The sequence below is a fragment of the Talpa occidentalis genome, unplaced genomic scaffold (assembly GCF_014898055.3).
Source record: "Talpa occidentalis isolate TD23 unplaced genomic scaffold, MPIMG_talOcc4v2.1 talOcc4.17, whole genome shotgun sequence".
NCBI lineage: Eukaryota > Metazoa > Chordata > Mammalia > Eulipotyphla > Talpidae > Talpa > Talpa occidentalis.
The window spans coordinates 37,484,735-37,512,726 of NW_023601754.1; the positions used below are offsets into that span (position 1 = coordinate 37,484,735).

At 52.9% G+C, this 27,992-nt stretch overlaps 2 protein-coding genes across 4 annotated transcripts in view; one reads left to right on the forward strand and one right to left on the reverse strand.

The window, feature by feature from the left end:
* Positions 1-1,527: 1,527 nt before the first annotated feature.
* CEBPG (CCAAT enhancer binding protein gamma) lies at positions 1,528-11,132 on the forward strand. 3 transcript variants are annotated; one of them, XM_037516490.2, is made up of 3 exons: positions 1,866-1,930; positions 2,136-2,238; positions 7,648-11,132. In XM_037516490.2, the coding sequence occupies exons 2-3, from the start codon at positions 2,181-2,183 to the stop codon at positions 8,193-8,195; spliced, it is 606 nt and encodes a 201-aa protein (XP_037372387.1). In that variant the 5' UTR covers positions 1,866-1,930; positions 2,136-2,180; the 3' UTR covers positions 8,196-11,132. The 3 variants fall into 3 exon arrangements, with proteins under 3 accessions (XP_037372390.1, XP_037372387.1, XP_037372389.1); XM_037516493.2 differs by lacking the exons at positions 1,866-1,930; positions 2,136-2,238 and adding an exon at positions 1,528-1,580; XM_037516492.2 differs by lacking the exons at positions 1,866-1,930; positions 2,136-2,238 and adding an exon at positions 5,645-7,441.
* A 1,713-nt stretch (positions 11,133-12,845) lies between these two features.
* PEPD (peptidase D) overlaps positions 12,846-27,992 on the reverse strand; it is a 93,318-nt gene continuing 78,171 nt past the window's right edge. The window contains exons 12-15 of the mRNA XM_037516494.2: positions 24,809-24,957; positions 17,277-17,461; positions 13,832-14,023; positions 12,846-13,380 (exon numbers count right to left, since the gene is read on the reverse strand). Coding sequence (XP_037372391.1) covers positions 13,243-13,380; positions 13,832-14,023; positions 17,277-17,461; positions 24,809-24,957 — 664 coding nt within the window. The 3' untranslated portion in view covers positions 12,846-13,242. The remainder of the gene's footprint in view (positions 13,381-13,831; positions 14,024-17,276; positions 17,462-24,808; positions 24,958-27,992) is intronic.

Sequence of the window (27,992 nt, forward strand, 5' to 3'; positions counted from 1 at the left end):
AAATGTATCGGGAGGGCTCTACTCTCAACTCAGAGCGCGGCTTCCTGGTTTCAGATCCTCCCATGAATTGTCCTAGGTAAATAATACTGGCTTGTCCTTATTATTATGGGGGGGGGGAGGGAATCCCATGTCTCGATGTGTTCACCTGCAAGACACAAGGGATTGGATCGTGGAAATACCCTTCATTTCACCATCACCACGAGCCGTTGGCAGAGTTCACCATTGTGTCATCAGCACTAAGCCTACCTTGGAAGAATTTTGCTTTGCTACCTTGACAACGTAAGTGCCTTCAGGACTGTGAAAGCCAGGACTGCATCTGCGGGGTGCCGGTGGGGGTCGAAGGGCCAGTGGGCCTCTAATGGGGTCCACCTCCCTGGAGACTGCGGGGGTGGGGGTAGGGTGGGGGACAAGGTCAGGCCAACAGGGAACCGGTGATTCAAAATATCACTCAGGAGGGCCTTCCTCGTGGTGCAAGGGTTAAGTACCGCACTGTGAAGCAATCCACAGCCTCTGCAGCATTAGTTCCATCCCCGGCCAGGGAGCAACCCACATGGTACAGCAGACCTCTCCTGTCTCCCCCGCTGCTCCCCTCAGCAGTGTATTTCAGTGGATCTGCCTGTTCTGCTCCCCATTCTGTCTCTGGTGAATCCTGTCACACACCTCCTCCCACCTCTGGCCTGTACCCCAGCTCTTGTATGCATAAATAAATACATCTTTTCAATTTCATCTTCAGTTCATTCCTCTAAAATATCTTTATTTAGGGCCTCCCTCCCTGGTGGCGCAAGGGGTTAAGATGCAACCTATGAAGCTGTCCGCAGCCACTACAGCACGAGTTCGATCCCCGGCCAGGGAGCTACCCACATGGCACAGCAGACCTCTCCTGACTCCCCACTGCTCTCCTCAGCAGTGTATTTCAGTAAATCTACCTGTTCTGTTTCCCTCTGTCTCTGGCGAATCCTCTCACCCGCACCCCCCCCCCCCCGCACCTCTGGCCTGTACCCCAGCTCTTGTATGCATAAATAAATAAATCTTAAAAAAAAAAAAATCACTTAGGAATTGGTGCTTTCCGAAAACAGGTGTCGCCTGCATCAGGCTACGGTTTCCCAGGCTACCGCCTCCGAACTTCACAGAACCCTCCTCGCTGCAGCTCGCCCGCAGCTCGCAGCCCCCGCCCGGCGCCGGCTCCCAGGACCCGCGGGCGGCGCCGCCAGGGGCGTTCCGCTCGCGCCACACCCGCCCGGCCCCGCCCCGGCGTGGGCCACGCCTCCGCCACGTGCCCGCCTCCCGCAGCTAGGCCGCCGGCTATTGGCTGGCGTTGCTGCCCGTCTCGGGGGGGCGGGTGCGTCGCCCGCAGGCTGGCGCTCCCATTGGTCGTGGGGGCGGCGGCCTCGCGCGCGGCCCCGGCGAGCAGGGGAAGCCGGTGGCGGAGGCGGTGGCGGAACGGGCGGAGGCTGCCGGTTTCGTAACCGTCGCTCCTCCTCGCTGACTCGCGGGCTGCGAGGCCTGGGTCGGGTCGGGCCGCGCCGCGCGGGGCCGCTCGGAGAGGAGGCCGCCTCGGGGCGGGCGGGCCGGAGGCGCAGGTAAGGAGGCCGGGGGCGGGCGAGCAGGAGGCCGCGCCGGAGCCCGCCGCTCGCGTGGGCGCGGGGCCGGCGCGAGGAGCCCCGGCCCGGCCGCCGGGAGGGCCCGGCGCGGCGTCTGATGCAACCTGCCGGCAACACCCGGCGGGGCCGCTGAGCTCATCCCTGGCCCCCGCCCCGCGCCCGGGCGCCACCCGCCGACCCCCGCGCATCCCGGGGCGCCCCTCGCTGCCGGCCCGGGCCGGGCGGGAGGCCAGGGGGCCCCCCCAAACCCGGCCCTCGGCCTGTGAAGCGGGAGGCGGCGACAGGCGCGGCTCGTATTGGCCCCTGGGGATGAAGGGTGTTCCCAGAAGGTGGACCGTGTCCCGAGGGCCCCCGGGGATGTTTCCTGCCCCTGCACAGCCCCTCAGGGTGGGGTGCGGTGGGCGGGGATCCTGTTCAGACGTCGGGGGGCGGGCTGTCGTCGGGGAAAGCACTTGAGTGCTAAATCCATGACTGCATAGACATAATGGAAGGCTGTCTTAGGCATCTGTGATTTGAATTTCCTCCTGTGCACAGTAGAACATGGGCGATCACTAGTGGAGCCGAAGATGGGGGCAAGACATGAAGTGTTTTTGCTTCGCGCGGTTGGAGGCAACAGCAAGGAAAGTAGCTGGCAGAGGTGTGCAGGTGGGGAGGATGGACATGGGAAGAAGAGTGTGTATTCTTCCACTTAAGCTCGTAGGTTACTGTTCTTGAGAAGGTCTAGGGGTTTGGCTGAGGTTTATGCTGTCATCTGGCATCTTAAAATGCTCCTGTTTAACTTTCCCCCTCTCCCCCCCCAAAAAAAGGTTTTCACGTTGGTGGGTTACACAAAAATTTGTAGTCCTGCCCCTAAGCCTCCACTCAGTTGAGTTCTTATTTGAATAGATTGTCCTTCCATCCAGATACCGGTGTTCGCTTTCCCAGTATGTTTTTGGAAATGCTGTGAAAGTTGCTTTCTAAGAAATCCGCATCTAAAAAAAGTTCTTGGTCTGTAGAAGCTGAAATCTGGTGGGCTGTTACCAGTTGAGTCGTATTTGGGATAAGCCATTCTTCAAAGTTGATCTCTGTGTTTCTGGACAAGGGTAAACAAGGCTAAGTAATTACAGGATGCTAATGAAGTGGAGAATTTTTCAGTTGCTTGATTCCCGCTTCTGTTAGGCGGCACACTTGGCTGACTCATTTTTAATTCCTGTCTAAAAAAAACATAGGTGGAAACAAAAGTTTGTTTTTCTCAGAATGTCCTTTAAATTTTCGGGAACCTATCAGAACTGCCAGCAAGGTTGTCAGATCTTGAAGAGGTGGTTTCATTTTAGGTCCTTGGGGATTTAAAGGGCACATGGTGAGTCCCTGGTAAAGAAAAATAGACCTCATGGGGCTGAATTTGGTTTTGTGGTCTGAGTTGCATCACTGATCACAGTAATGGTAAACGCAGGTAGCCACATTTGCAGGTTTATTGCATATGTTGGCAGGGGGGCTTCATGAGTTCTTGTACTGGTAGCTACAGTGACCTCCTTCCTACCTTTTTGGCTTTCCAGCTGTATCAGTGAAGAAATTTTAAGCTGGACCTCCTCATAGATGTGTATTTATAAACCGTATGTGTGTATTTTTTTTGGTATGTTGGAAATGTCAGCAAAGGTAGATTTAAAAGGTGACATTAAAAAAAAGACACATGCAGAAGATATATTTTCTTCTCATACTTAAGTGACTCCCTTATGCTCTCCCCTGCCCCCCCAGGGGATACACCCTCCTTAGATCCCTGATTTAGTCATGAATCGAGCAGTAGCGATGGCGATGCACTATAGGTGTCTGCAGACTGACTGCTTTCCTTGACTTGCAGGGTTGTGAGAACCTGGCAACACAGGCCTAAGAACTTGAGGTTATTAACTGGAAAATATAACTGGGCTAAGTAGAAAACATAGTTTCAGACTTAAAGGAAACAGCAGGCAAGGTTGATGTTCACTGTACAGAGTGGTGACTAGATGCAGCAAATGGAACTATATTTTTATTTTCCTTCACACCTTTAGAAAGACCAAGAACTTCAGGTAGTCTGACCATAATGTCTCAGTTACACTCTTGATCTAATTGTGGTTGTTTTAAGAGATTTTGATACCAGTGAGTTTCATTTTTGTATAAGACATTTATGAAAATAATTGTTCTCCCTCGACCTATTGACTTTTGAGCCTGTTTTCAACAAATATTTCTTGTACACTACCATTATAGTAGCCCAGCTGTCCATGTGAAGACGAAGACAGACAGCCCTGCCTCTAGCTAAGTGTACAGGGAGACGCACTGTAGAGCTAGAATTGACAAAGAAACCGAGAGAACAAATGGAATAGAAGCACTGAGAGAAGAGAAAGCCGGGCCATGGAAGGGTCTGTTAGTGGTTCAGTATTGTCGAGGTGTGAAGTGTCAGGAGAAGGGACTAGAGAGTGATTTGATCCTTTGTGCTGAAGTCACAGAATTTTCAGCAGGAGGGTGTGACATACTCAGGTTGTATTGTTAAATGGTCATGAGAGTGTTGGAGGGAACACTGCTAACCAGAGACTAGTGCCCCTGAGAGATGATTTGTAGCAACCTAAGAGATGATGTCAGCCTGAGGTAATTTTGGTGGCATTGGGGTGGAGAGCAATGGTGGGTATGGGGTTTTATTTGTGGGGGAAGGGTGTGTGAGTCATTACCAGGTACCAATGATTGAAGAGATTTGGAGCAAGGGAGAAACTCTGAATATTTTTGAGTTAGGCCTTCACTGAGGAAATTGAATGAAATATTTATTTTGGGGAGAATATCTGATTGTAGTTATATAAAGAAATGACAAGAGGGTTAAGAAAATTTGTGACAGGATTATTTTCCCAACTGAAACTTGAGAAAAATTTTATTTTGTTTTGCTCGTTCTAACATTCTGAGTTTTCAGTGTTACTGACTTTGAATGGCCATTACTTGAATTGTGAAATTTGAATTAAAGAAGTCACCCATTCAGCCCATTGTCATTCTTAAATCCTTTACTGATCTGCAGAAGTGGCTGTCAAACTCCAGTGTCATCAGGATCACTTGGAGGTCCTGCTACAACAGGATTGCTCAGCCCCGTTCCTAGCGCTCCTGACTGCTAGGTCTGGGGCAGCCTGAGAATCGGTATTTCTGTCAAGTTCCCAAATGATAACACTGCTGGTCCAGGAGCCACACTTTGACAGTTACTGCTCTTCAGTTTTTCTACTGCTTCCTGCTTGGATGATTCACTTGCAAGGAAACTGGGCGCCTCCCTTCTTCCTGCAGACTGAACTTTGGAATAGCATTTGTTCACATGGAAGCTAGACTTTCATTTAGGCTTGACAATCCAAATTTGAAGTAAACTTAACTGGGTTTTTTTTTGCTCATTGTAGGTGCTCAGTAAATGGTTGTGGAAGGAACTAGAGCATGAGTAGAAACTATAAATTGTGTACCTTTTTTTTTTTTTTAAAGATTTATTTAGTTATGCATACAAGAGCTGGGGTACAGGCCAGAGGTGTGGGGGCATGATTCACCAGACAGAGTGGGAAACAGAACAGGCAGACTGACTGAAATGCACTGCTGAAGGGAGCAGCGGGCAAGTCAGGAAAGGTCTACTCCGCCATGTGGGTTGCTCCCTGGCTGGCCAGGGATGGAACTAGTGCTGCAGAGTCTGCGGACAGCTTCATAGGTTGCATCTTAACCCCTTGCACCACCAGGGAGGCTCAGATTGTGTACTTTTGGAGGCAGCTATGTTGTTCATTGTAAAAACAGAGTTGATCGTCTGAAGTTTTTTAGAACTTTGACTCCCTTTACTTGGTTCATTTTCTTTAATCAATCTCTTCACTTTAAAAACTGTTTTCCTGGCTCGTCTTTGGCTGAGAATTTTTTTATTAAACCCTCTTGGAGTTCTTTTTATTATCTCCAGGTTTCCCTCTTACATGTTTACCAGTATGATGATTACTCTTTGTTATTCAAGCCAAGATTCTTGCTCACATTCAAAACCTCGCCTTCTATGCTCAGCCTCGTACCTTGGCAAGATGAGTCAGACTGAGGTAAAAGAGCCCTTCCTTATTGCTGTATCTTCTGTGCAAACCTCGGGCATGAACATCACAGGATTTGGAGCTTATAAGAGTTTTTAGTGACTGAAATTTATGGTATATTATGAAAGTCAGAAGGCATCTTACCAGACTCCACCCCTCATTTGCACATGAGAAATTGAAGCCCACAGAAGGGAAGGGGTGTATGTCCAAAACAACAGAGTGGAAGCCAGAACCAAGGCAAGAATGGACTTGGCTCCTGTCTGTACTTCTTAATGATCATCAGTATCTCCACTGATTGCAGAAATTAGCTTTGAAGACTAAAATGCAGTTGATATATAAAAAATGGAAAAGATAAGGTGATCAAGATTGTTAAGATGATCTCAGGAGAGGTGTTAAGTAATGTCTTAAAAATTAAGAACATGTTTATTCAGTTTATACCAAATATATAAATAACAACACCATTAGTGATAATGGTGATTCAAGTGAATACTGAACAGCCACTTGTTAACTGGAGGAAAAAATAGGCTACATAAATTATTTACTGAAGATAGACTCAGAGTATTGATGGATAGTGGTTTGGAAGGAAGCTTTCTGTCCTGCCTCAGCACTGGAGTGAGAACAGATGACCCACCAGCCCAGGGCTGGCTTCAAGGCTTAAAAACAGTCAGAAGTAATGGGTGTGTGTGTGTGTGTGTGTGTAGAAAGAGAGACTTTAAAAAAAAAGATTAAAAAAAGCAGATCAATAAACAGTGTTTATACAGAAATGCCTGGCTATTGGGTGATATAACTGGTATTTACTCTCCGAGCTTCTCTTAAGAACTGTAAGATGTAGTCATTTGAGGCATTTTATAATTTTGACTCCAGGTTTTTCCACTATTGTAGTTTTAGCAATTTTGTGAAGAGACAACAGGATAGTTTTATGCTTCATGACACTGCTTTCTAAATTTCCAAGTGTATTGTGACTTCTTGGTGGACAAGTTTTACTCAGCTCAGTTTATCTTGAAGTGGCCTTATGATGGGAGAGGTGTGTTTTTATCGTTTTGAGGCAACTATAGCAACCTGCTCACATTCATAGTAATCGAGATATGACTAGCTCCTGAAACTGACCTCATCTCTATAGGCAGCTCCAAGTGACGCCGCAGCTCCTTGACCACATGAGGTGCAGGCGCTGCAGCTGCTCGGGCTGTTGGTGTAGCCCAAGTCCCAGGAATCGCACTACCGTGGATGTAGCACTAGGCCTTTTGCTTCTTTCTTGTGGTTTCAGATTGACTTTTAAGATGTATTTATTAACTATGTTGAGAAAAAACACTAGTAGAGGTATGGTGGGTGCCCTAGAGTTTCTAAATCTATGCTAGAAGAAAGTAATCTCTGTAAACTACTGTCATTTGAGGTCATTATTAACAAAATATAAAGACAGGCCAAAAAAAACCCCAAAACCCTTTTCATAATATCCCATAAAGATAAGTTCTGGGAGAAAAATCGAGTCCCAGATGATTCACTCTCTACATACCAGCATAGGGAAAACGCAGGGCTCCTGGCACAGTATTTCTGTTAAATAGTGGAGACCGGGCACTCCACTCTAGCATTGTTTTGACTTGAATCAACAATTGAAAATTATCCCCCTTTCATTGCAGGTGTCTCTTCTATCGTAATTGAACTCAACTTTTCCATGTTTAACCCAAACATCTCAAGTTTCTCCCTGGCAGATTCTCAAGTGCTATTAGTTCATATGTGCTACTTAATTAGTGGTTCTCTTTTGTTTTCCCTTGCAGTTTTGATAACGATCACAGATGGGCACTTCCCTCAGGGATTCAGGTGGGCTGAATTGGCCTTGGGGTGCTTGTGTACTTACTTACCTTTCTCAATTAAATGATTTCGATTTCTGAAACATTGGAGGAGTTGGCAGTTATGTAGACTTTTTGGAGCATCATTAATGTCAACCTGCTGCTAGGTACATGCAAGTTTAATCTCATTTGATCTTGTCATTTGAAATATGTTAACGCATTTTATTTTTTAACTAGGTACGTGTGAAGATTTTTGGCAGTTCAGCGTGGAAACCCTTGATCACTTTACCGTCATTTCTGTGTGTTCTGTGTTGGCAAGGGACAGTGCCCAAATGAGCAAGGTATCGCAGCAGAACAGTGCTCCGGGAGTGAACGGAATAAGTGTTATTCATACTCAGGCTCATGCCAGTGGCTTACAGCAGGTTCCTCAGCTGGTGCCCGCTGGCCCGGGGGGAGGAGGCAAAGCAGTGCCGCCAAGCAAGCAGAGCAAAAAGAGTTCACCCATGGATCGAAACAGTGACGAGTATCGTCAGCGCAGAGAAAGGAACAACATGGCTGTGAAAAAGAGCCGATTGAAAAGCAAGCAGAAGGCCCAGGATACGCTGCAGAGAGTCAATCAGCTCAAAGAAGAGAATGAACGTTTGGAAGCAAAAATCAAGTTGCTGACGAAGGAGTTAAGTGTGCTGAAAGATCTGTTCCTCGAGCACGCGCACAACCTTGCGGACAACGTGCAGCCCAGCAGCACTGAAAGTACCACAACAAATTCTGATAATGCGGGTCAGTAGACCTCGCCCCTTCCAGACTTTAGAACCCATGGCTTGAACTGGACGGGTGTGAGACCTGCAGTCACGTCACGCCTATCGGTGGCTGAACGCGGTCTTGTTCCATTACTCAAAGACCCACTGAAGGCTGTTTTCTAGGATCAGCACTGACGAGTTGAATAGCTAAAAATGTTATTCAAACATCTGGTTTTCAATGGTAGGATATTTGTGGGGATGAAAAACCAAATTTTTAAGATATATGGAAAAAATACCTTGGACCTTGATGTTCTTAATAAATCTTGACTTCCCAAGAAATGCTTCTTTTTTAGGGGTCACAGTAGTTTTTGGCTTCAGGGGATCTAGTTAATTGGATTAAGAAAAGTTGAATTCACCTATGTTAAATCTATTTGGGAGTTTTCTGTTATGTATTAAAAATCCTAAGGGCTATAGAAACTGATCACTTTGTAATTCGGAGTGATTCTACGTACAGCATGAAAACTGTGTTTTAGCATAATTAGTACTGTTTTCCCCAAGAACAAGTTTTTGAATAGTAATGGTCAAATTAAGTAAAGAAACCCAAATTAAGTAAAGACAGGCATTTTAATTGACTTTAAAAATATAAATAGCCTGAGAAAGCAAATAGGTTTAAAAAAAAGAAAGCGAAGCAGAATTCTGCTTTCGGGGTACCTTCAGGCTATTGGATTGGCATTATTTTGTTTCCTAAGGGGGGTGTGGGGAACTCCCCCAGATAACTCAGGCTTTAGTTTATGTAGATGTTAGTAGTGTAAGCATTTCTTGGATACATTTTCAAGCCAAGTTGATGGACGAAGTGTCTTCACAGTTTGATCACACAAGCTGCTGGTAAGAATTTGGAATATTAATTCCGCAGGTAGTTTTTCCTGTGTTCAGATGTCTGCAGAGGGGCTGTGACGTTTAAAGGCAAAATTTTCTAGTGAAGAATCATTTCGGTATTGTTTTTAACCAACTGATTATTAGAAAAATGTATTGTCAACTCCACGCCACCTCCCAAAATAATAGTTTAAGAAAACTTGAAAGTGTAAGGTTTTAACCTTTAATTTATTTCTTTTAAATTCATTTTTATATATTTTTTGTAGCATTTCTTTTTCTCGTTAGTGGGTTGTTCTTCCAGGCTTTTTGTTCCATTACTTCTGTTTATTCATTTGTGTGCTTTTATGTCTCATAAATTATTTTAGAAAGAAAATACTCAGGATAATGACATTTTTGTTGAGACTACAAAACAGCAGTCACTAACGTCAGGAGTCCCTAGAGTATGGTTTCTATCAATGTTAATTCTGTTGTCCTTGTCTCTTTTTTAAAAAGCACAACAATTCTAGCTCAAATTTGTAGGCTTTTGTGTATTTTTTTTCTGCCTGGGCTGGTAACAAAAGTCTGAGTCACATCTGATTAAAAAGTGTGTCATTTGAACATGATGTGTGTCATTTGAACATGATCCTTATTGGCCACAATACTGTTTCATAACAGAACCCGGGACAGTGTAGCCAGGATGTAAGGCACCCTTGGGTGGGTAGGAGAGTGCTGTCTGTGCACTCTCCCTGGGTAGGAGAAGATAGGCCTGCAGCTCAGCACAGCCATAGGCCACGTGCCCCTTCTGTGCTGTATGTGACAGAGCCCAAGGCTGATGCCTGACAGCTGCTCTCCCAGGAGGGTTCACTCCTGTGGCGCCAGGAGACAGCTTAGGGGTGTCTCATAGAGCCCAGGTCAGTTTACTTTGGTTAGAATATTGATCCACTTGTAAAGGTTGATAAATGTTTTGAATAACTAGGATATGCCCACAGAATTTTTAATAGCTGATGTTGTAATTAACCTAGCTGGAGATGCAATAACATGACTTGATTCTTTAAGCACCTATAAATGGTTGTAGACATTTCAATCTCTTATTTATTAAAAAATATCTTTCAGAAATTGATGTCCCCATGGAATTAATGGGTACAATTTTAAGAACTGACTTAACTATCTTGGAAAAGAAGCTTTAGAAAAATCATCAGGGCTGCCTGTATTTAGTTCAGTATTTCAAATCAACGGAAGATTGGAACTTTTGGGAAAATTGATTCAGGTTTTCCTATTACTTATTTAATTCAAAGCTTCGGCATAAGCAGTCACTTATGCATAGAAAAAAATGTTAACCATTGTTTTGACTGTCAAATTTAAGTGTTTTGGGGATGAAAGTTTTTAGTTTGGTAGATTTCTCAGTTATAAAATAAAGGGAAACCAAGTTGGGGAATAGGTAAATTTAGAACTTCGGGAATTTTAAATTGACTTGGGTAACTTTTGTTCTGATGTTACGTATGAACCATTAAGATTTGATCTGCCTTTACTGGCAGGTCCAGTGGTTTAGGAATTAGGCTTGAGGATAAATTCATAGCTGCACCGGAGTCTCCCAGGACAGGCGCTTCTGGCTGGTTGTGGCTCAGCTGGCGAGAGCAGCTCCTGCTTGCTGCCCAGCACTTTCAGTTACTGGGGTGGGGCACAGAGACACGGGGCGTGCTAAGAAGTAGTGAGATTGTAATAAAATGTGACCAGATTTTTGAAATTCAGTTCATAAGTGTGAAATTTTCAAATTTAAATAAAGTAGAAGTAGGTATGACTTAACATTTGATATTAAAAGAAAGACAATTGTAGCAGCTTTTGATGATTCTTACTCCCCATTGGAGGGCTTGAACTTCGTACCTGACCAGTTGAGTTATCACTCAGAGTGTTTTTTGATGCCTTAGAAATAGAAAGCATTTTCTGTTTGACAAAATCTAGGAAGGAGAAAATGTTCTACAGCTATTAGGTCTGCCTCTCAGGAAAAAGTACTTGTCCTTTTTGTTCTTGGCTTTCCTCAGTTTGTGAGATTATTCTATTTTTTTAAACATAATTTTATTTCTTTCAATGAATTTGAAATAAAAAAAAAAACTTTGGAATAATGGCCGTATTTCATTGTGAGTTTCTTCATGTGGGTTCTTTAAGTCAGACAGTAGCCCAAATGTTGGAACAGCTCTGAAGAGAAGGTAGGCGTCATGCTGTCTTTCCTGTACTCAGGTTGGGGGGGGGGGGACAAGAGGGAGGGAGGGGGGCGGTGTTGGGCTGATTTTGTCCAAGTCTGGATTTCTCTTAGTGGATAAGAACATAGTTTTCTCTGGTCATAACGTGCATCTTTAATATTTTTGTGTCACTTGGTCTCCTCTCAAAATGTATACAATAAAGAAAGCGATCACTGGCTTTGTTGCTCAGATACCTAGTCTCGGTGTGGTTTCCCTTTACAGAGAGGTAGGGCCTATGTTACTAGGCTCTGAGGTAGGTGAACAGGAATGTCAAGGTAAGGCCTCTCCTAACAAGGCCATGTATGGTAGGTATGTTGACTTCTCATGAGGCCGTTAGGTCTGGAAATGAATTTATAGATACTCCAGGAAGTTGATTTGAATATTGCAAGGGAAGATGCCATTTAGATACTTTCTTTGTTCCTTCAGTTATTTTCACATCTTAGGAGCTAAATCTCTAGTTATTGCACTTTAATGAAAATTGTAGTGATTTTTTCTGTGGGTAGTTATGTCCTGTTTCATTATTTATGCATTAGCTGTAAATTAGCCTATTCACTTGGGCATTTTAGAGATGATTTCCTTGTGCAGGTGCCAGCTCTATTTTAAATAAAAGCACTTTTACACCTGCTCGCTCCCTTGTATTGAAGAGTTCATAAGCATTTCACAGATGCACAAAGGCGCACAGCCACCCCTGAAAATTCTTTCTCTGCAACATCCTCACTCCTCAGAGCTGCAGGCCTGGGGGTTACAGAGGTGCCTACAGGACTTGGGGTTGTAGAACTTGGAAGAGAAGGGAGTTGTTAGGCAGCTACATGTTACACTATTTGGCAGTCCACATGCCGGTCTGTCTCATCACTGAAGCAGCTATTGGAGCCAGATGCCTTTCCACGTCACCCTTCCAGGTTGATCTCCTAAATGTCTGTCTGGAACCTGAGCACTTCACTTCCCCAACCCTGCTGTGGCAGAGCCGCCATCCTCTCTCGCCTGCCGTTGGTCTCCCCGACCACTGCATGGGCTCCAGAAGCATCTTGTTTCCTGCTGCACACTGGGTGACAAGCAATCTCCTTGCATGGAGGCTCGTTTGACCTTGCTGACATAATTTCCTTCCACTGTCCTGCATTACTTTGCTTTGGCTGCAGGGCTTGCCCTTCACCTTTCCTCAGAAACCGCTGGAAGCCAGCACTGGATCTGGAATGGTGCACAGAATTCTAGAATCTGGCTCCTGGGTAGGGGCATATCTGTGGGACCGTGGGAGAACTGGACAGCAGCCCCAGAGTGCAGTTTGGGAGGTAGGCTTACGCTTACAGAGGACCGATTATCGGCAGACGAGAAGGGAGAGCCTCACTTGTGCCTTAGGTGGCAGCGTTTCAGGCTTTGCTAGTATGTCCTTCGTGAGGAGGAAATCAAGGACTAGGAATCTCTGCAAGTCCCAGGTTTTACATAACGGCGCCTTGCCGTTCAGTGCTACATAGTTCTTCAGAAACCCTGCTTTGAGGCCGTTAATCAAGGCTTCTTGCCTCATCGGTTCACAGACCATACACAGAGAGGGCAGCCTGCCTAGTGCCAGGATCTGCAGGGCCGACGCTCAGCTGCGAAGGGGTAACCAATAAAGATGGAGCCCTGCACAAAGGACCACTTTAGGAAATCTTTAATTGCAAATTCCATTCTGTATATTTGATTTTTGAAAGAAAATTTCTAGAAATGCCTTTTTCCTGAGCAAAAGAATGCAAATGATAGCCAAAGAACAGGATTATTTTCAATTCACATTTTAAAAGCCACTGTCATTTAAGCTAGGAATCAGAGATGAAGGGTGGGATCTACTGGAGGATGGGGGGCGTCATGACAGAGTTGCTCCCCCAGCAAAGTGTGATTTGGTTTGAGCAGTGGTCAAGGCTGGCTTGCGATTTCTCAGCACCGTCTCTGGCCACCGGAGCGCCAATCAGCAGGCTGCCCATGGTGAAGAGTGGTGGCAAGGCTGGGTCCCCAGTCCTGGGTATTCCTGACTGGCTTTACTTTGGGCCAGAGAAAGGGGTAAAGGCCTTGTCACGTCCTGCCATGCATGCTTCAATTTCTTCCACCGTGCGGGGCACGCAGGTCAGAAGCTCCATGCCAGTGTTAGTCACCGCGACGTCTTCCTCGATGCGCACCTGGTCACCAGTGGACACTCGTTAATTTCTGAGCTGGCATCATTAGCTGGATTAGAGCACCAGACCCCACAGCTCTGGGCTGACCCGCACACTGAGCAGGAGAACCCCTTTCTGAGGCATGGTCAGTCCTCCCCTTCTGATGGAAAGGGCTAGACTCAAGGCCATTGGGCAACTGCTGAGAGGCTGGCTCCTCCCACCCGCTTGTCTCTGCCCCGCATCTTGCCAGTGGCTGGGAGCCATGGAGTGGGCAGGGCTTTTACAGAACCTACGTCTCTTCTCAAGGGGCCAGGCGCTTGTCTGGTGACAGGCCAGGCCCTCCCCAGATGTGGAAGTAAAGACTGCCCTTCCCACTAAGGCCCCTGCCCTGGGACAAAGAGGTGGGTGACACACAGCAGCGGTGGGGCTGGGGGGCTTGTTCTGGGAGTAAGGGCGTGGCCTCACAGGCACTTACCCCACCGAAACCTCGGAAGCGCTGCAGAACGTCACGGTTAAAGAAGCAGGCGCGGGCCGGGTCGGCCAGGGCCTCGTCCAGGAGGTGGTCGATGAAATAAATGCCCGGCTCCACGGTGAGTACCATGCCTGCCTCCAGATGCCGGGCAGTGCGCAGGCTCCTCAGACCCGGCTCATCAATGCGCTCCACACCCTGGGAAGGGAAAGGTGAGGAGGACCTGTTGGTGACTCAGGGAGGTGCCAGCTCCAGCCCAGGGCTGCACTCACAGCAGGAGAGAAATGGGCATGAAGGAAGGCACCAGCGAGGCCTCTTCCCCAGAGGGTTCCACATACAAGGGCTGCCTCCAGCCCCCTGGGGTCTCACTGGAGCTGCAGGGGCAACTTCATGACCATGGGAGTTTCCAGTTGAGTCTCATCCTGCTCACCTTGTGCCACAAGCAGTTTCAATAAGACCCTCTATGCTGTAACCCCCCCACCACCCCAGGTTTTGAGTAATCCTGGCCCTTATTACCCTCACCCCCAGAACTGCCTACAGGAGTCCTGTGGATCTCCATGTGCACACACCAAGGCACCTGATGCTGGCCGGGTGTCTGGGCACCCTCACCTCGGCCTGCTAAGGGAGAGGTAGAAGCCAAACCTGTAAAGCCAAAAAAGCTCTTAAGGAGGCTGTGAGGCCTCCCAGGGCTGTTTCTTTTCTTCCAGGCAGCTCAAGTGGAAACCGGGCCAAAGTGCTAGGCCCCACTCCCCCAGGCCAAGTCCCTGGTTTTCCGTGTGGCTTTCCAGGAGGAGGGACAGGTGCTGTCATCAGGATGGGCGTGCCAGCACCAGCTCCAGCTTATGTATGCACAGATGCACGCGTACCCCGTGTGCACAGCCAGTTCCACGAAGTTCTCAGCCCTCCAGCTGAGCCCTGGGGAACGGCGCCCAGTCCTGCAGGCGTGAGTGCCAGTGGCAGCTGCTCCTGGCAGCAGCCATTTGTACCCTTCCCCCAGTGCACACCCAACCTGGGCCTGTCTACTCACAAGCCATCGCCTGCAGGGCTGGCTGGCTTCAAGGGCAGGTAGTGGGGGGTGCAGGGCACCTGCAGAAGCATCCTGCTTTCCCCAGTCCCAGAAGCACCCTCCTGCCCACAGCCAATGCCTGTGATCGAGCTCTCTGGTCAGGCTCTGATCTGGCTCTGCCCGGCCCGGCCTTCCTCACGGCTGTCCTGGAAGCCCAGCTGCTGGGGATGGAGCTGTCATTTCTGACTGTTTGGGGGCCAAGAACATCAGACTTCAATTAGTGGTTCATGTAAGGTAACCAGAACCAGGCTGGCTCAGCCCCAAGGCTGGCACAGCAGGGAAGGCTGTGACCAGGGTTCTCTGAGGGTGGGGACATGGGACACACATAGAAACTGGTGTGTACAACCACCCAGCCTGGTGTGAGCCAGGCAGGGATGGAGATGGGGGGACACCAACACAATGACCCTTGCTAGGTCATGCTTGGGGCAGAGATGCCTGGCTGGTGTCCATGGATGTTTTTGTCTGGGAAAGTGGGGGACACAGAGGGCGGAGTGCGGAATGACGGTGCCCGCACTCAGGTGAGAGGTGCTTGTGGGGCAGGACAGAGGCCTGTCTCCTGCACAGAAGCTGCTTGTCTGAGCTAGGAGTCCTGCACCTGCCCCTTGGTACCCCCTCCCTCTTGGTGACCTTCACGCTACCCCCTGATTGCTGGTTTCCTCTCCACTCCAAAGCTGTCAAGGCCAGTGCCTAGTGGAAGCAGAGGCCTGACAAGGCCACGCGTCCCTCTGGCCTTCCTCAGTCACTGTGGGTCCCTGCCGAGCTGTTCCATGGGGGTGTACAGGGGAGGGGCAGAGACAGGCAGCCCCCCAAAAATTTCAGCACCATCACTCAAATTGGGGGTCAGGGGAAAATGGAGGGTATCACAGGGGGCAGAGAGGATATGTCTGTCCTAGCTCACTGGCCATTACCCTTCACAGCATGAGCTTTCAGGAGCCTGCCTGGGTAGGGGTGGGCGGTCATGAAGAAAGGCCAGCACAGGGCTGGGAGAAGGATGGGGGCCCCCGACCCCGAGTGGACAGCAGATTCCATGAAGCTGGGGAGGGGCTGGGGTCAAAGTCCTCAGTCTCTCTGGCCCAGGAACTTAGGCCTGGTTGGGATAGGGGGCGCAGTTAACACCCGCCTCTATCTGGGCAGAGGACTGGTGGGGCCTCAACTTTTATTGGGCTCAGCACAGAGGAGACTCAGGCCTGAAATAAAAACAAATGAGTTTTATAGGAAAAGCCATATTTTTTCCACAATTTGAACTGTCAGAAGAATAGACTCTGTGAGCACAAAGGGCTGCTTACTGGAAAAGATGAAAACAGTTCGCTGCCAATTTTCTCTGGTGGAAAAAAAGTGCTTTGGCGACTAATGAATAATGAACCTCAGTTAACAATGTCTGGAAGGCCTTGCTCTTGGCTCCCTGCACACAATGTGATGGATAGAAATTAGGAAATTAAAACTGATTTTGTTTCTCCAAATTTAACTGTTTACACTTGAGGAAAAAATAATTGAATAATAATGCTCCTCTTGAGCAATTTTTTCCCCCCAAAAATCATTCTTAGTGCTTTCAAAATACCCTGCAGCCAACAGGCCAAGCCTAGTCTTGGCTAACTGGCTGGTGGGCCCCAGGGCGTGCACTGATTGCACAATCAGCCCCCTGCAAGTGGGCAGCGGGCCAGGCGGCAGGGCCGGGCTCACCCCCACCCACCGGGCCCAGAGAGGCTGCAGCCACCTGCCTGGCAGGGCCTCCCAAGGCCGCCAGCACCCACTGGGTGGTCCTTTCAAGGATCCGCCTATAAGGGGTGGGGAGCCTAGTCTGAAGACACCCACACAAACCTCCCTCCCCTGCCAAGGATGCTTAGAGTGCCTGGAGGTGGAGCCACAGGGTGGGCTGGCTAGGGCTTGGGGGTGAGGGTTGGGGGAGAGGGTCTGTAGCCAGGCTTGTGAGGGGTGCTGGGCGCCCAGAGGGGACCAGGTGAACCATCAGCTGGTGGAACCCCATCACCTCGGTCTGAATGCAGTCAGGTATGAAGGTACAGTGCCAACCCCATCACTGAGGCTGAGCCCCCAGTGTCTTGTGGGGACCCCACGCACCACACACTAACCATCCACCTCCAGGCAGGCACGACAGCCCAGCCAGCGCATAGCCCAGAGCACAGCAAGCCTGTTCCTGTGGGGTGACCACCAGAAACACCCTGCTTGTCGTGGGGCCTTGCTGGGCCCTTGGGTAGGGCAGGGAGGGGCAGCAGCCTGGGCCAGGACCAGCCAATGGATGAAGGGGGTGGGGGGAAGTGGGCTTGCTGGGACTCTCTCCTCATCTGGCCTGCCCACTAACCACCCCCCGGAGTTCCAACTCCCCACTTGGCTGGGGACAGGCCACTGGGCTGAAGTGTCCACACGCACCTCGGGATAGCCGCCCACATCGTGCACGTCAATGCCCAGGAAGTGGCCAAGCCCGTGAGGCATGAACACGGCCCCCAGGTGGGCCTGGACCATGGCGTCCACACTGCCAGTCAGAACGCCGATGCGGGTCAGCTCCTCCAGATGGACACGATCAGCCAGGCGGTGCATGTCGGGCCACCAGACACCTGTGGTTCAGAGAGAGGCTGTGGTGAGCCATGGGGGCTAGGCTGGGGGACACAAGAAGCCATCACTCTGGCTGAGGGGGGAGGGCTTGAGGTGAGGGGCAAGGGTAATGCGGCCGGGATAGCCCCCCATGCAGGGCTTTGCAGCCATAGCTCTGGCTTTCAAGCCCCTCATGTCACTCCACTGTGCCCGTAGGGGCAGGCTCCTGTACCCCCAAGGCCAGGAGCATGAAAACTCCCCCTCTCTATTGGGTCCTGGCTTATGCTGTGCTCGCCCTGGCCAGTGTGGGCTTTTGGGGCCAGGGGAGCCCAGCAAGATCCCTGGGTACAGGAGGATAAAATCCTGTGTCCCCAACAGCAGATGTGGGGCAGCCTCACTGAGTCCTGGGATCAGGGCCAAATGTTGCCTCAAGCTGTGGGGCCAGGGGAAAGCCTAGGGCTCGGGTGGGGGCAATCCTCGAATGGGGCTGAGTCACCCCTGGAGCTGCTGTGGGGAGCAAAGGTTTCTGGGGTGAAGTTGCAGCTGGCACAGCCTCAGTTCACTGACAGGGGTCTGTCATGGCCCAGACTGCTAATCAAACTCATCTTTCCACCATGTTTCTGGGGCAAAGGTCACTATGGAGAGCCTCCCTAGGCCAAGTTTCAGGGTGTGCAGGCTCTGTGGGGCTTGGGTTCAGCCCTGCCCAGCCCCTGGGGGACTACAGCACAGGGATCCATGGAGCTGCCCTCCAAAAGCCTTGGCCTTCACCACAGATACCCACCATGTCTGCCGGGTTCTATGGACTCCCACCTTCACCCTTGACCCTCAGGGAGCTCCACCTCACCTGGGTGCTCAGCCTAAGCACCAGACAAGGACTGAGAACATGGACGCTCCCGGCCCCACCCTGAGGGATGAGCTTGGGAGCAGGCTGCATGCTGAGGCCAGTGGCCTAAGACACACGTGGACAGGATGAGGCCCCCATCCCTACGCAGTGCTCCCTCCAACCAGGGATGGCCAGTCCAGTCCCTGCGCTCGCTGCACATGGCAGGCAGCCCCCATTCTCAAGGGCCTCAAGCCCTGCCCTTATCTCCGGTGCCCCTGACAAGACAGGCCTCATTTGCCCCTGCACTGCCAGGGCTGGGCGACATGGTCTGGTCTGGGTTCAGGGATGCCAGAGGACAAGATGATGGGGTGAGGAGAGGTAACAGCTTCTGGATGCAGCTATTACCTGTCAGACACTCATTCTCCAGGTGGGGGCCCCTTCCTTGCTAGAGACAGTTAGGGTCTTAGGCTTGAAGCCCAGACCTGATCTCACCTCCTATACCCCCAAGATCTAGGCTTTAAGCAGGGGACTGGGGCTGTACCCTGACAAGATCACAGCACAGTGCCCAGTCCACGCCCACAGTGCAGGGAGGGCACCCACTCTTGTCCCCAGAGACAGATGGACAGACGGCCTCCTTGGAATCCCACCCTGCTCACCTGCACTGCAGTGAGGCACTGATGGGGAGGCCACGGGGTGGGGTCCCAGGGTTTGAAGTATGGCTATGACCACTACTGCCGTGTGGGTAGAGCCCCATTCACACCCCGAAAAGCTTTCTCTCCTATATGGCATTCTGAAATGGAGACCCGGGTGCTGGAGCCCAGCACGCCGCTCACCTTCAGCAAGACCAGGCTGACAGCAAGACCCTACGCTTCACTGCTGTAGCTTCAGATGCTGCCTTTGCCCATCGGCTGCAAAGCCGGCCCTAGCAAGCTAGCTCCAACCACTGCTCTCCTCGGAGACACACCCACCCACCTTGCCCTGCCCGGGCCAGGCCACCTGTTCCAGAAGCTCACCGAGGTCTTTCTGTATCAGACACTTTGCAGACCTGGCCTGGCCTATAAATCTTTATCCATGGGATCTTATCTCAGCATAAAACTCAGGCTTCCCTGGAGGGACCCACCCCGATCATTCTCCCCATCATCCCCACTATTTCTCTCCTAGCACCTCTCACCTGTACAGCCCCTGGACAGCTTGACTATTGGTGTCTTGTGTCTCCCACCAGAAGAGTGATGTCCCCCCAACCCCTCAGCACTGGGGGCCTGGCTGACAGTGCTGGTCCTGGCGGAAGCACAAGTTGCCTTTTCCTTGGGTCTGCCCCACACCCAGGCTCCGGGCCTGAAAGAGCCCCTCCCACCCACCCCCCACAAGTCCTGGCTGCTGGGGCTGAGGGAGGGCCTCCTGGGTAGTGACTGATGCCCCAACCCCAGCTCAACTCCATCTCTCTTGGACAGGGGCCTTTTCTGGGCGCCAAAGGGGAGCCCCAGGAAGCGCAGCCTGACTTCAGGCCTGGCTAACTTCCACAGTGGGGATGCGGCCTCGGCGGCCTCGGCAGAGGGTGGGAATCAGGTATAAATCATGCTCTGTGCTGGCAGCTCGGCTCCTCTCCTGTCCTCGTGGCCCCTCGTGGGGGCCGGACGTGCGGGCCCAGGCGGTCCCCACGGCGCCTCTAGTCTTGCTCGCCTGCACACCCTCGGGGAAGGCCTTGCACACAGCTCTCTTGGCTAGGAGGGGGAGTTTCTGCCTGTGTGTGGTTAGCGTTGTGACAGTGATTAAACCTCCAGCAACTTGGCCTCAGCGTCTGGCCCGGATGGTGGTTACGACACCCATGGCTGGGCAGGGGCCCCTGAAGTGTGTGAAGGTTACTGTCCTTCGGCTAGGCTGGTGGGGTGGGCACAACCTGGGCCTCCCGGCCCACTGAGGCCCAGTCCACAGTGGGCAAGACTTTGCCCTGACTCACAGCTGCCCCCTCCCTCTCTTAGTCTGCAGGCCCCTTGGAACCCAGAGAGCCCAGCCTAAAGGCATTAGCAGACCCCCAAAGCTGTTCAGCTCCCGGAGGCTGCACTGGGGACCATGCAGCAGAGACTAGGTGTCATCTGCCCTTCCCTTTCCCCTACCCTCAATAAGCACCGAATCGTGTCTCGCTTTCCCTGAAACATCTCTGAATCTGGGCCCTTTGTGGGCCTCTACTGGACCCCCACCCAGTCTCCCTGTCCAAACCCTTATAATGCCACCCATCCCCACTATGTCCTGTAGAAGGCCCAGACACATCTCTAGAAAGTGGGTCAGTAGAGGTTGTTCCCACCCTGAAGACAGAGCCTCCAGTTCCTCAGCCGGGCCTCCCTCTCCAGCCTTGTCCCTCGCCCACAGGCAGAGTGCCACGTCAATGGTTCTAAGTGTTGGCACTCCCTCTGCCTTCCACCTGCTGTTCCCTTAGCTGGCACCTTACCTTCCCACTCGCTGCTATTCTTCCTGTGAGCCTGTGTTGAGGCTTCCTCCAGGAAGCCCTTCCTGACTGCCCCTTCCTGTGCTTCCTGAGCACAGCACATGGACTCATAACTGGACCTCTGCTTGAGTCCTGAAAGGGTGGGGTGTGCCCTGCTCTGCACCTGGCAAACATGGCCTGTGTGGGAACCCCAATCTCCCATATGGCTTTCTTGTAGCCACTGCTGTGGCCTTTTGGGCCTGGGATTTGGGTGTGCCCTGCCCCTCCTTCATGTACAGACTCCAGGGTGGGTAGGGGAACCTCTGGGTTTGTGTTCTACCATCTGCCTCATGAAACAGGACTCAGGAAACAGAGCCCTGGTGCCCAGAGCAGCCCCAGGTCTCTGGCAGTCTGTGCCTACCTGGTCCCCTCAGGCCACACCTTCCCCCAATGGGCCAGGAGCCAGGTTGGGCCTGTGGCTCAGGCTGACTCTCGGAGACTTAAAAGCATCCATCACAGCCTTGAGGCTCCTGCCCAGGGCGTGACAGCCCTGGAGCCCTGAGTGGAGGGGGGAAGCAGCAGAGGGCCCTAAGAGCTGCATCCTCACAGCCACTTCCAGACAAAGAGCTTACTTCACTCAAAGACAATGGCCCTCGGGAGACCCATGAGGTGATGTGTGCGCCAGGCCCTGGGGGTGCGGGAGGGAAGACTCAGGGCAGGCCCTTGGATAGCAGGTCTCTGCTGGTCTGCACCACCCCCACCCTCACCCCGCTAGGGAGTGAAGGAGGCACTCCTGGTCCTACAGCCTGCTGGAGGGTCTTTCAGGCCAGAGGAGTAACCTAGGGCCCTCATCCAAGACAGCCTCCCCATCCTGGCTCCAGCCAGAAGATGCCTGTGGCCCAGCGATGAGCAGCTCCCGCACCTCTGCCTGCCAGGCCCTGTGTTCTGTGCCATCTCTAAGGAGAGGTCTGAGGGGAGTCAGGGGGAAGCAAAGCCAGCAAAGGCACCGCGACCACACTCCAGAGCAGACGCGTGGCACCCGCACATTCTTCCCAGGCCCCAGCGGCTCTGAGTGCCCTCTTCTGCCGTCAGGACCACTATGGGGCGGTGGCATTTCCCACCACCTACAGCCTCCCCTGACTTAGTATTGCCACCGCCCCTACATGGCCAGGACTCCCGCTGACACCACGGACTGGCGGGGAGGGGGAGAGGAGCAGCACACACTGCCTCATGGGCTGTGCGGAGATACAAGGAGCAGGGTATGTTGCCTGTACCACCAATGTGGGGGTCCCTGTGGGGCAGGAGCTCAGGAACGTGGGGGCCCACTGCCCTAGATGTGGGGGGAGGCCAGGATGGGCAGGTGAGATGTGTTGGGTGCTGGGAAGTGGGAGACAAGTCTGTGTGCTTACAGCTGACCTCGGTGCCCCAGGATGGCTGTGGGAGGTCCGCGGGACCTTGTGCTGCCGCAGGCCGCCCGCAGCTACGGCCGCCTCAGACTCCCAGCGTTGGGCCGCCCCACCAGGCCCACCAGGCCCCTTCCCGCAGCACCTCTTGCCATCAAGAGGGCAAGGGACCCATGGGCACACATCCTAGTGCCCATGGACACAGGCTGCTCTGCACGGGTGGGTCACCCACCATGGAGAACTTTGGCTGCATACAGCCAGCAGCCCCACACAGCCAGTACAGGCCCTCCTGCAGGCTGGCACTCCCCCAGGTGCTGCCTGGCCTGCCGCTGCCACCTTAGGTGGCCTCTCTGAGAAAGCCCAGCCCTCGTTTCCTGCTAGGTCACTGAGGGACCTTCCTTCTCTGACCCCAGGCCTGGGGGCCAAGGCCTGCCTTCCTCAGCGGGGGCCGTAACCCACCTTATGTATATGCACTGCTCTCCTCTAGCCATCTGCTGTGACCCCGTCTTTATTTACTCTTGCCTGGAAGGTCGCAGGAAGCAGCCATGTAGTCTCAGTGGGTGTTTGTCTTGGCCCAGGAGCCGAACCCACAAACCAGGGGCATTTCCGCTAGGACGGGGCAGGGGGCTGACCTGGCCACAGCCTCCTCGCTGCTATGGGAGGCGACCTGCCCCCATCTGAGCTCCTGCACGGATGGAGTCAGGCTGTCACAATCTTGCAGTATGTGTGTTGGGGGCTGGGGAGCCTGGTGGGGGCTCATCCCCCCACTGGGGAACCCTGAGGCCCTAGTGCAGGCCTGATCTGTGCCCCGCTGTGTGCTGGGGGAGGATGATCTCATGGATGCAGAGACCAGCTTAGCTGCGCCCAACCTGGCTGCTCCATGGTTACCCCAGGACGGGCCTGAGGCCTTGTGTCAGCCCCTAGAGTGGGCTGACAGGCGCCCTGTGGGACCAGGCTGACCAGGTGGGCACCAGGTGACAGAGAACAGCATCAGGTCTTTCTCAGTGTGACAATGGGCCCTAGAGACTTGCTTGGGGACCTGGCTACTTTCTGGGGCAGAACTGGGGTTGCTGGATTGGCCAATTGAGCTGGCCAGGACACCAGCTGTGGTGCCACCCAGATCCTGCCCAGTACCCAGCAGGCTTTCCTGGGTGAGTGGGGGTGCCAGACCTTGACTTCTCAATACTGGGTGAGGATAAGCAAGGGTGGGAGCTTGCCAGGCCCCTCCGGGACCTCTGAATCCACAAGCAGCCCTTGGGTGGGTAAGGATAGGATGCCACCAAAGGAAAGGTGACACTTTGCTTCACCTACATGGTTGCTCCACCCACATGGTGAGGCTGCGGGGGCCCAGAGAGCTAAGCGCAGGCGGGCAGAGAGCCCTCCTGGTGCCCACCACATCTCTGCCCCCACCCCCCACCACTGCCATAGCTGATCACTGCGTGGGAAACACTTATCATTTGAATGCCCGACATTCTTCAGAGCAAATCTTCTCTTTCTGGTGTTACAGGAAGGTAAGGCGTATGGGGAGGAGACGTTCCCGGGGAGATGGCTTCCTGGGGGCCACGTTTTACAGGTAATAGATGAATGTCTTTCAGCTTCAAAGTCAGAAGACCTTGAAAGGCTGGTCATGAGCACCTTCCCTATGCCCCCTCCCTTCTGTCAGTCCGTCTGTCTCCTCCATGAATTTATAAGCACAAGTGAATCCACATCCTCGCAGGCCCCCTTTTACAATAACAGGAGCCTTGGCCACCCTGACCTGCCCTTTTTCTATCTCCACTGGCCAGTCCGGGCAGTTGCCCATGTTCGTACACGAGGAGGTTCTGGCTTCCAGACTATCAGCATGAGAGGCTGCTGCTTCTTACCCTGGGACGTCCAGTCACCATGTCACCCCGTCAGTTTTCCTTCCTGATCTTCCTTTCAGGGCACATCTGTGTTCCCTCATGTGATTACTGAACTATGTTCCCACTGGACAAGTGAGGGGGGAGGTTGGGCCTGGCATTGCCAGAGCACCTCCAAGCCTCGTTGGTTGGTGGGGGCTCTCCAGGGCTAGACAGGGACCATGGGGGGCCCTGACTGGCTGCCTCTGAAAATGACAGTAGCTGAGGACCCTCCCAAACAGCATGTCGCTGGGTGATCACTGCTGCAACGTGTCCCAACGACTGGTGGTGGGACCAGGGGGGCTGCAGAACCATTGGGTTTTGGGTCTGCAAGAGACCATGTCCCAGGGCTTTCCAATTCTCGGGCACAGGATCTTCCTTTCTTTTTTTAAATGAAGCGATACCAATCTCACCACCATGCTCCCCCTAAATTCAGTATGAATTGAGTTCAGCCTTTAAGGTTGTCCTGGCTGGATACCCAAGGGCCCCACGGCCTCCACTCACCATACCTGGAACATTGGGGAGACACAGCTCTGAACAAGAGGCTGTTCCCATGCCCAACCAGATGTGTGTCCACAGCTGGCCAAGCCCCCACAGAGGAGACTGTTGTGGGACAGGGCAAGGGGACGTGCAGGTAGAGGCCAAATGGTATATGGGGTGACCTGGGCTGAGCTCCCCAACTCCCAGCTGTGTCCCTGCTCGGAGGTCAGGGGTGACCTTTCCGAGGAGTGGCCCTGGGGAGTGGATACCATCAGGAGTCTTATTGGCTGAGCCCACGAGGGGAGTAGATTTGCGAGGCAGAGGCCACCCTGCACCCCCTGTTGCCCTTCCCGAGGCCCCCTCACCTGGCTTCATGGCACTCATTACGGCGCGGCAGCTCCGCAGCACCGCCTCGTAGATGGCCTTCTGGTCAGCGGTGAACTTGCCATTGGCAGGAAAGGAGCACGTGATGTCTGAGGAGAAGCAGTAATACTCTCCACCCATGTCAAACAGGCTGCAGAAAGAGGAGGGCATGGAGCAGGCAGGTCTTTGGGGGCACCCCACACTTCTCTTCCGCTGATGCCCAAGCTTTGTGGCCATGTGCCCAGTACAGCAGGAGTTTGGTGCCTCTTCTCATGATGCACAAGCAGCAAAGGTACTGTGCAGAGACCTCTGACCTCACAGCAGGGAAAGTGGGGAGCGTGAGGCTGACCCTGACTCTGAGCCCCCTGACTGCATGGCCTTCACCGACCCAGCCAGCCAGACCTCTGAATGGCTTCAGGAACTCACATGGACAACCAGGGAGGGGCAGAGATGTCCCAGGCCCCCTGCCTCCATATGAGCACTTGACAGACCCTCCCGGGCCTGCCCTGTACCCAGCATCGGGCATGGCTGCAGCCCATGGCAGCTGGACAAGGCCCTTGGGAGGGGCACACCTGCCTGACAGAAGGTGGGCAGAGCCACATCACCTGCCTCTCACAGACTGTGCTCTGGAATCCCTCTGGCCTGAGGAACGTGTCCCTTTCACTACTGTGGAGGGACAGATGTGCTAAGATAGGGCCAGAGGGAAGGGCAGAGAGGACGGGCAGAGGACAGTCCTCATGTCCAGCAGGGCTTTCCTGGGTCAGCCAGACGACACCCCAGCATCCCCCGGTGGCAGCACTGTGCCCAGCAGGCACAGTTGGGGGGAGTGGACAGTGCCAGACAGAAGAGACCAGAACTGGAGGCCGTGAGCCAGCAGGACAGACAGGGCGGGCCCGCTGAGTCAGGAGGATGGGCCCAGCTGAGTCTGCCCTCTGGACACCCCATGATAGGGCCTGAGACAGCGGGGCTGGGAGGGGGTGAGCCTGTTTGCACAGAGCCCGGGGGCCTGGGCCTCAGTCCCTCACGGCAAAGGGCAGGTCTGAATCTGCTGCACGGTGGAATGTGATGCTGGGTCCAGACCTGGTTCCCACTGGGTCGATCACCCATGCCAAGGGGGTACAGATGAAAGGCACTGGGGGCACAGATGACCCCCCCCACGCTGTCCCCCTGGAGCACCTCTGCAGGGGACCCACTAGCTCCCAGCTCCTTGTCAGCATCAGAGTGGAGTCACGACGTTGATGGTAACTGAGCCGGCTGAGGGACGTGGGCTCAGTGCCAGGCCTGGCTTCTGGCTGTGCCTTTGGGACCAGGGCACCAGGTGGAGCAGTGGCAGAGGCTGCCCCCTGGGGTGGCTGGAGCCCAGGCCCCTTGGCGCCTGGCTTGTCCTCAGTGTCCCATAGGGGGCAGCGTGCAGCCTCGCCAACCCCAGCAAATATGAGCCGGGCAGAGCCGCACTCCACAAGGGCCTCTCACCCAAATTCTGATGGTAACATAGCCACTCAGGAATGTTCCAGAAGCTGCCCGCCTTTGGGAGCCCTTATCCCGCAGGCAGAAAGGGGGGCCCCCCCCGGCCCTACGCGTAGAGCAAGGAACCTGACGGGCAACACTGGTGACTGAAACAGACTTTTTAAAGGGAAAACCTGCAATCCAAAGTCCCCAGCCGGCGCTTTGTAATCTCCTGTCTTTTTCTGATTGCAAAACACCATAAACAGTGTCAACAGTGCAAAAAGCACCAGATAACACCTCAGGTGATCCTTAGGGAGTGGGGAGAGCCCCCACCAGCATGGTGGGGAACATTGGGTTGGGTCAAAGTAGACAAGACAGTTGCTTTTACAGACTGTGGCCTGGCTCCCACACCCACAAGGCCCAGATCAGAGGAGCAGGGGTCACAGATGGCCCCGCCCCATCCTGTCCTCTGGGGGACTCTGCCTGGGGTAGGCCAATGAGTGACGGGGGGACTCTGCCTGGTGTGGGGGACGAGGCCAAGGAGACAGAGAGGGCGCTGAGCAGACACGCTCGGGCCTCTGCTCCCGATACATAGGCTGCTTGGGCCACCGGCTGCTTGCAGGGTCACTCCTGGCCAGGGCGCACTCCCCCAGCGCTGGCCAGGAGGGTGGGGCACATCTCGCCCTAAACTGCAGGGAAACTGAGGCTCTGACAGGGGCCCAGCAGAGCCCCAAGTGGGGGTCGGTGTCTCGGGGGTCAGCATGCAGGCAGACATGGAGCGGAAGCACGTGGGGCCCTGGCCCAGTTTTACCCGGGAGCAGAGTGTTCTCATTTGGGCTCCTCAGAGGCAACAAAGGAACATGGTTTGTGGTTTGTTGATTCAGAACATCCAGGAATGGCCTGAGCAGACGGGACAGGGCCGGGAGCATGGGGGACACAGATTTCTGGGGGCCGCCACATCAGAGGGCGACCTTCAGCAGCACCCCAGGCAAAGTTCTATGGGACTGTGCTGATCTCAAAGGAAAACAGAAATTGCACTATTTGAGACACCAGGAAGCCCGCAAGAGCACATAACCGCTGGAGACATCTCGAGCGGGGAAGGGGGTGGGCATGGCTTCCCCGGGGCACATGGGGCTGTTGACCAAGTTCTCCAAACTCTCAAGAGAAAGGCAAGAGCGCGAGGTGGCGGGAGCTTGCAGCCTGGCGTTATAGCATTCAGCTTCTAGAAAACTTCAGCTGTATTTTTTTTAAAAATCATCCACTTTCTGGAGAAGGAAGTGTACACCCAGCCGGCCAGCTCCATCCTGCCCAGCGCGCTCGGGCACGGGGCTCGAGTCTATTTTCGTTGTTCTCAGTTCCCTATCTTTTTCTGCATTTTTTTTTTTAAACCCCCTCGAGTTCCTACAAGCATAAATTATTGAGATTCAAGTCATTCTGGAATCCAGGGACGAAAGCCCTGGATTTTATAAATCATCTCCCTCCAATTCCTCTGTGTCCACTTCATCTGTCCTCCGAACGCAACCCAACAAGGGAGAAATTCAGTCACACTCTGGCTCCCTCCTCCCCCGCTGCCTGGGGACACCCACCAGGGACCGACCATCTTTGGCCGAGTGAATGTGTATGATGATCTAAGACATCTGGGAAGACATTACACATCTCCCGGCAACATGCTGGCGTCCCCCACATGTGCTCATCTGGTTCTATTTCTGGCCGGGCCGAGAGGATCTGTCCTCCACTGGC

What these genes read in the sequence shown, in the direction of transcription:
- CEBPG (XM_037516490.2), top strand. Translation starts at nt 2,181, where the DNA reads ATGAAGTGTTTTTGCTTCGCGCGGTTGGAGGCAACAGCAAGGAAAGTA. An exon ending in AAGGAAAGTAGCTGGCAGAG is followed by an intron (nt 2,239 to 7,647) that starts GTGTGCAGGTGG and finishes TTTTTTAACTAG; the next exon opens with GTACGTGTGAAGATTTTTGG.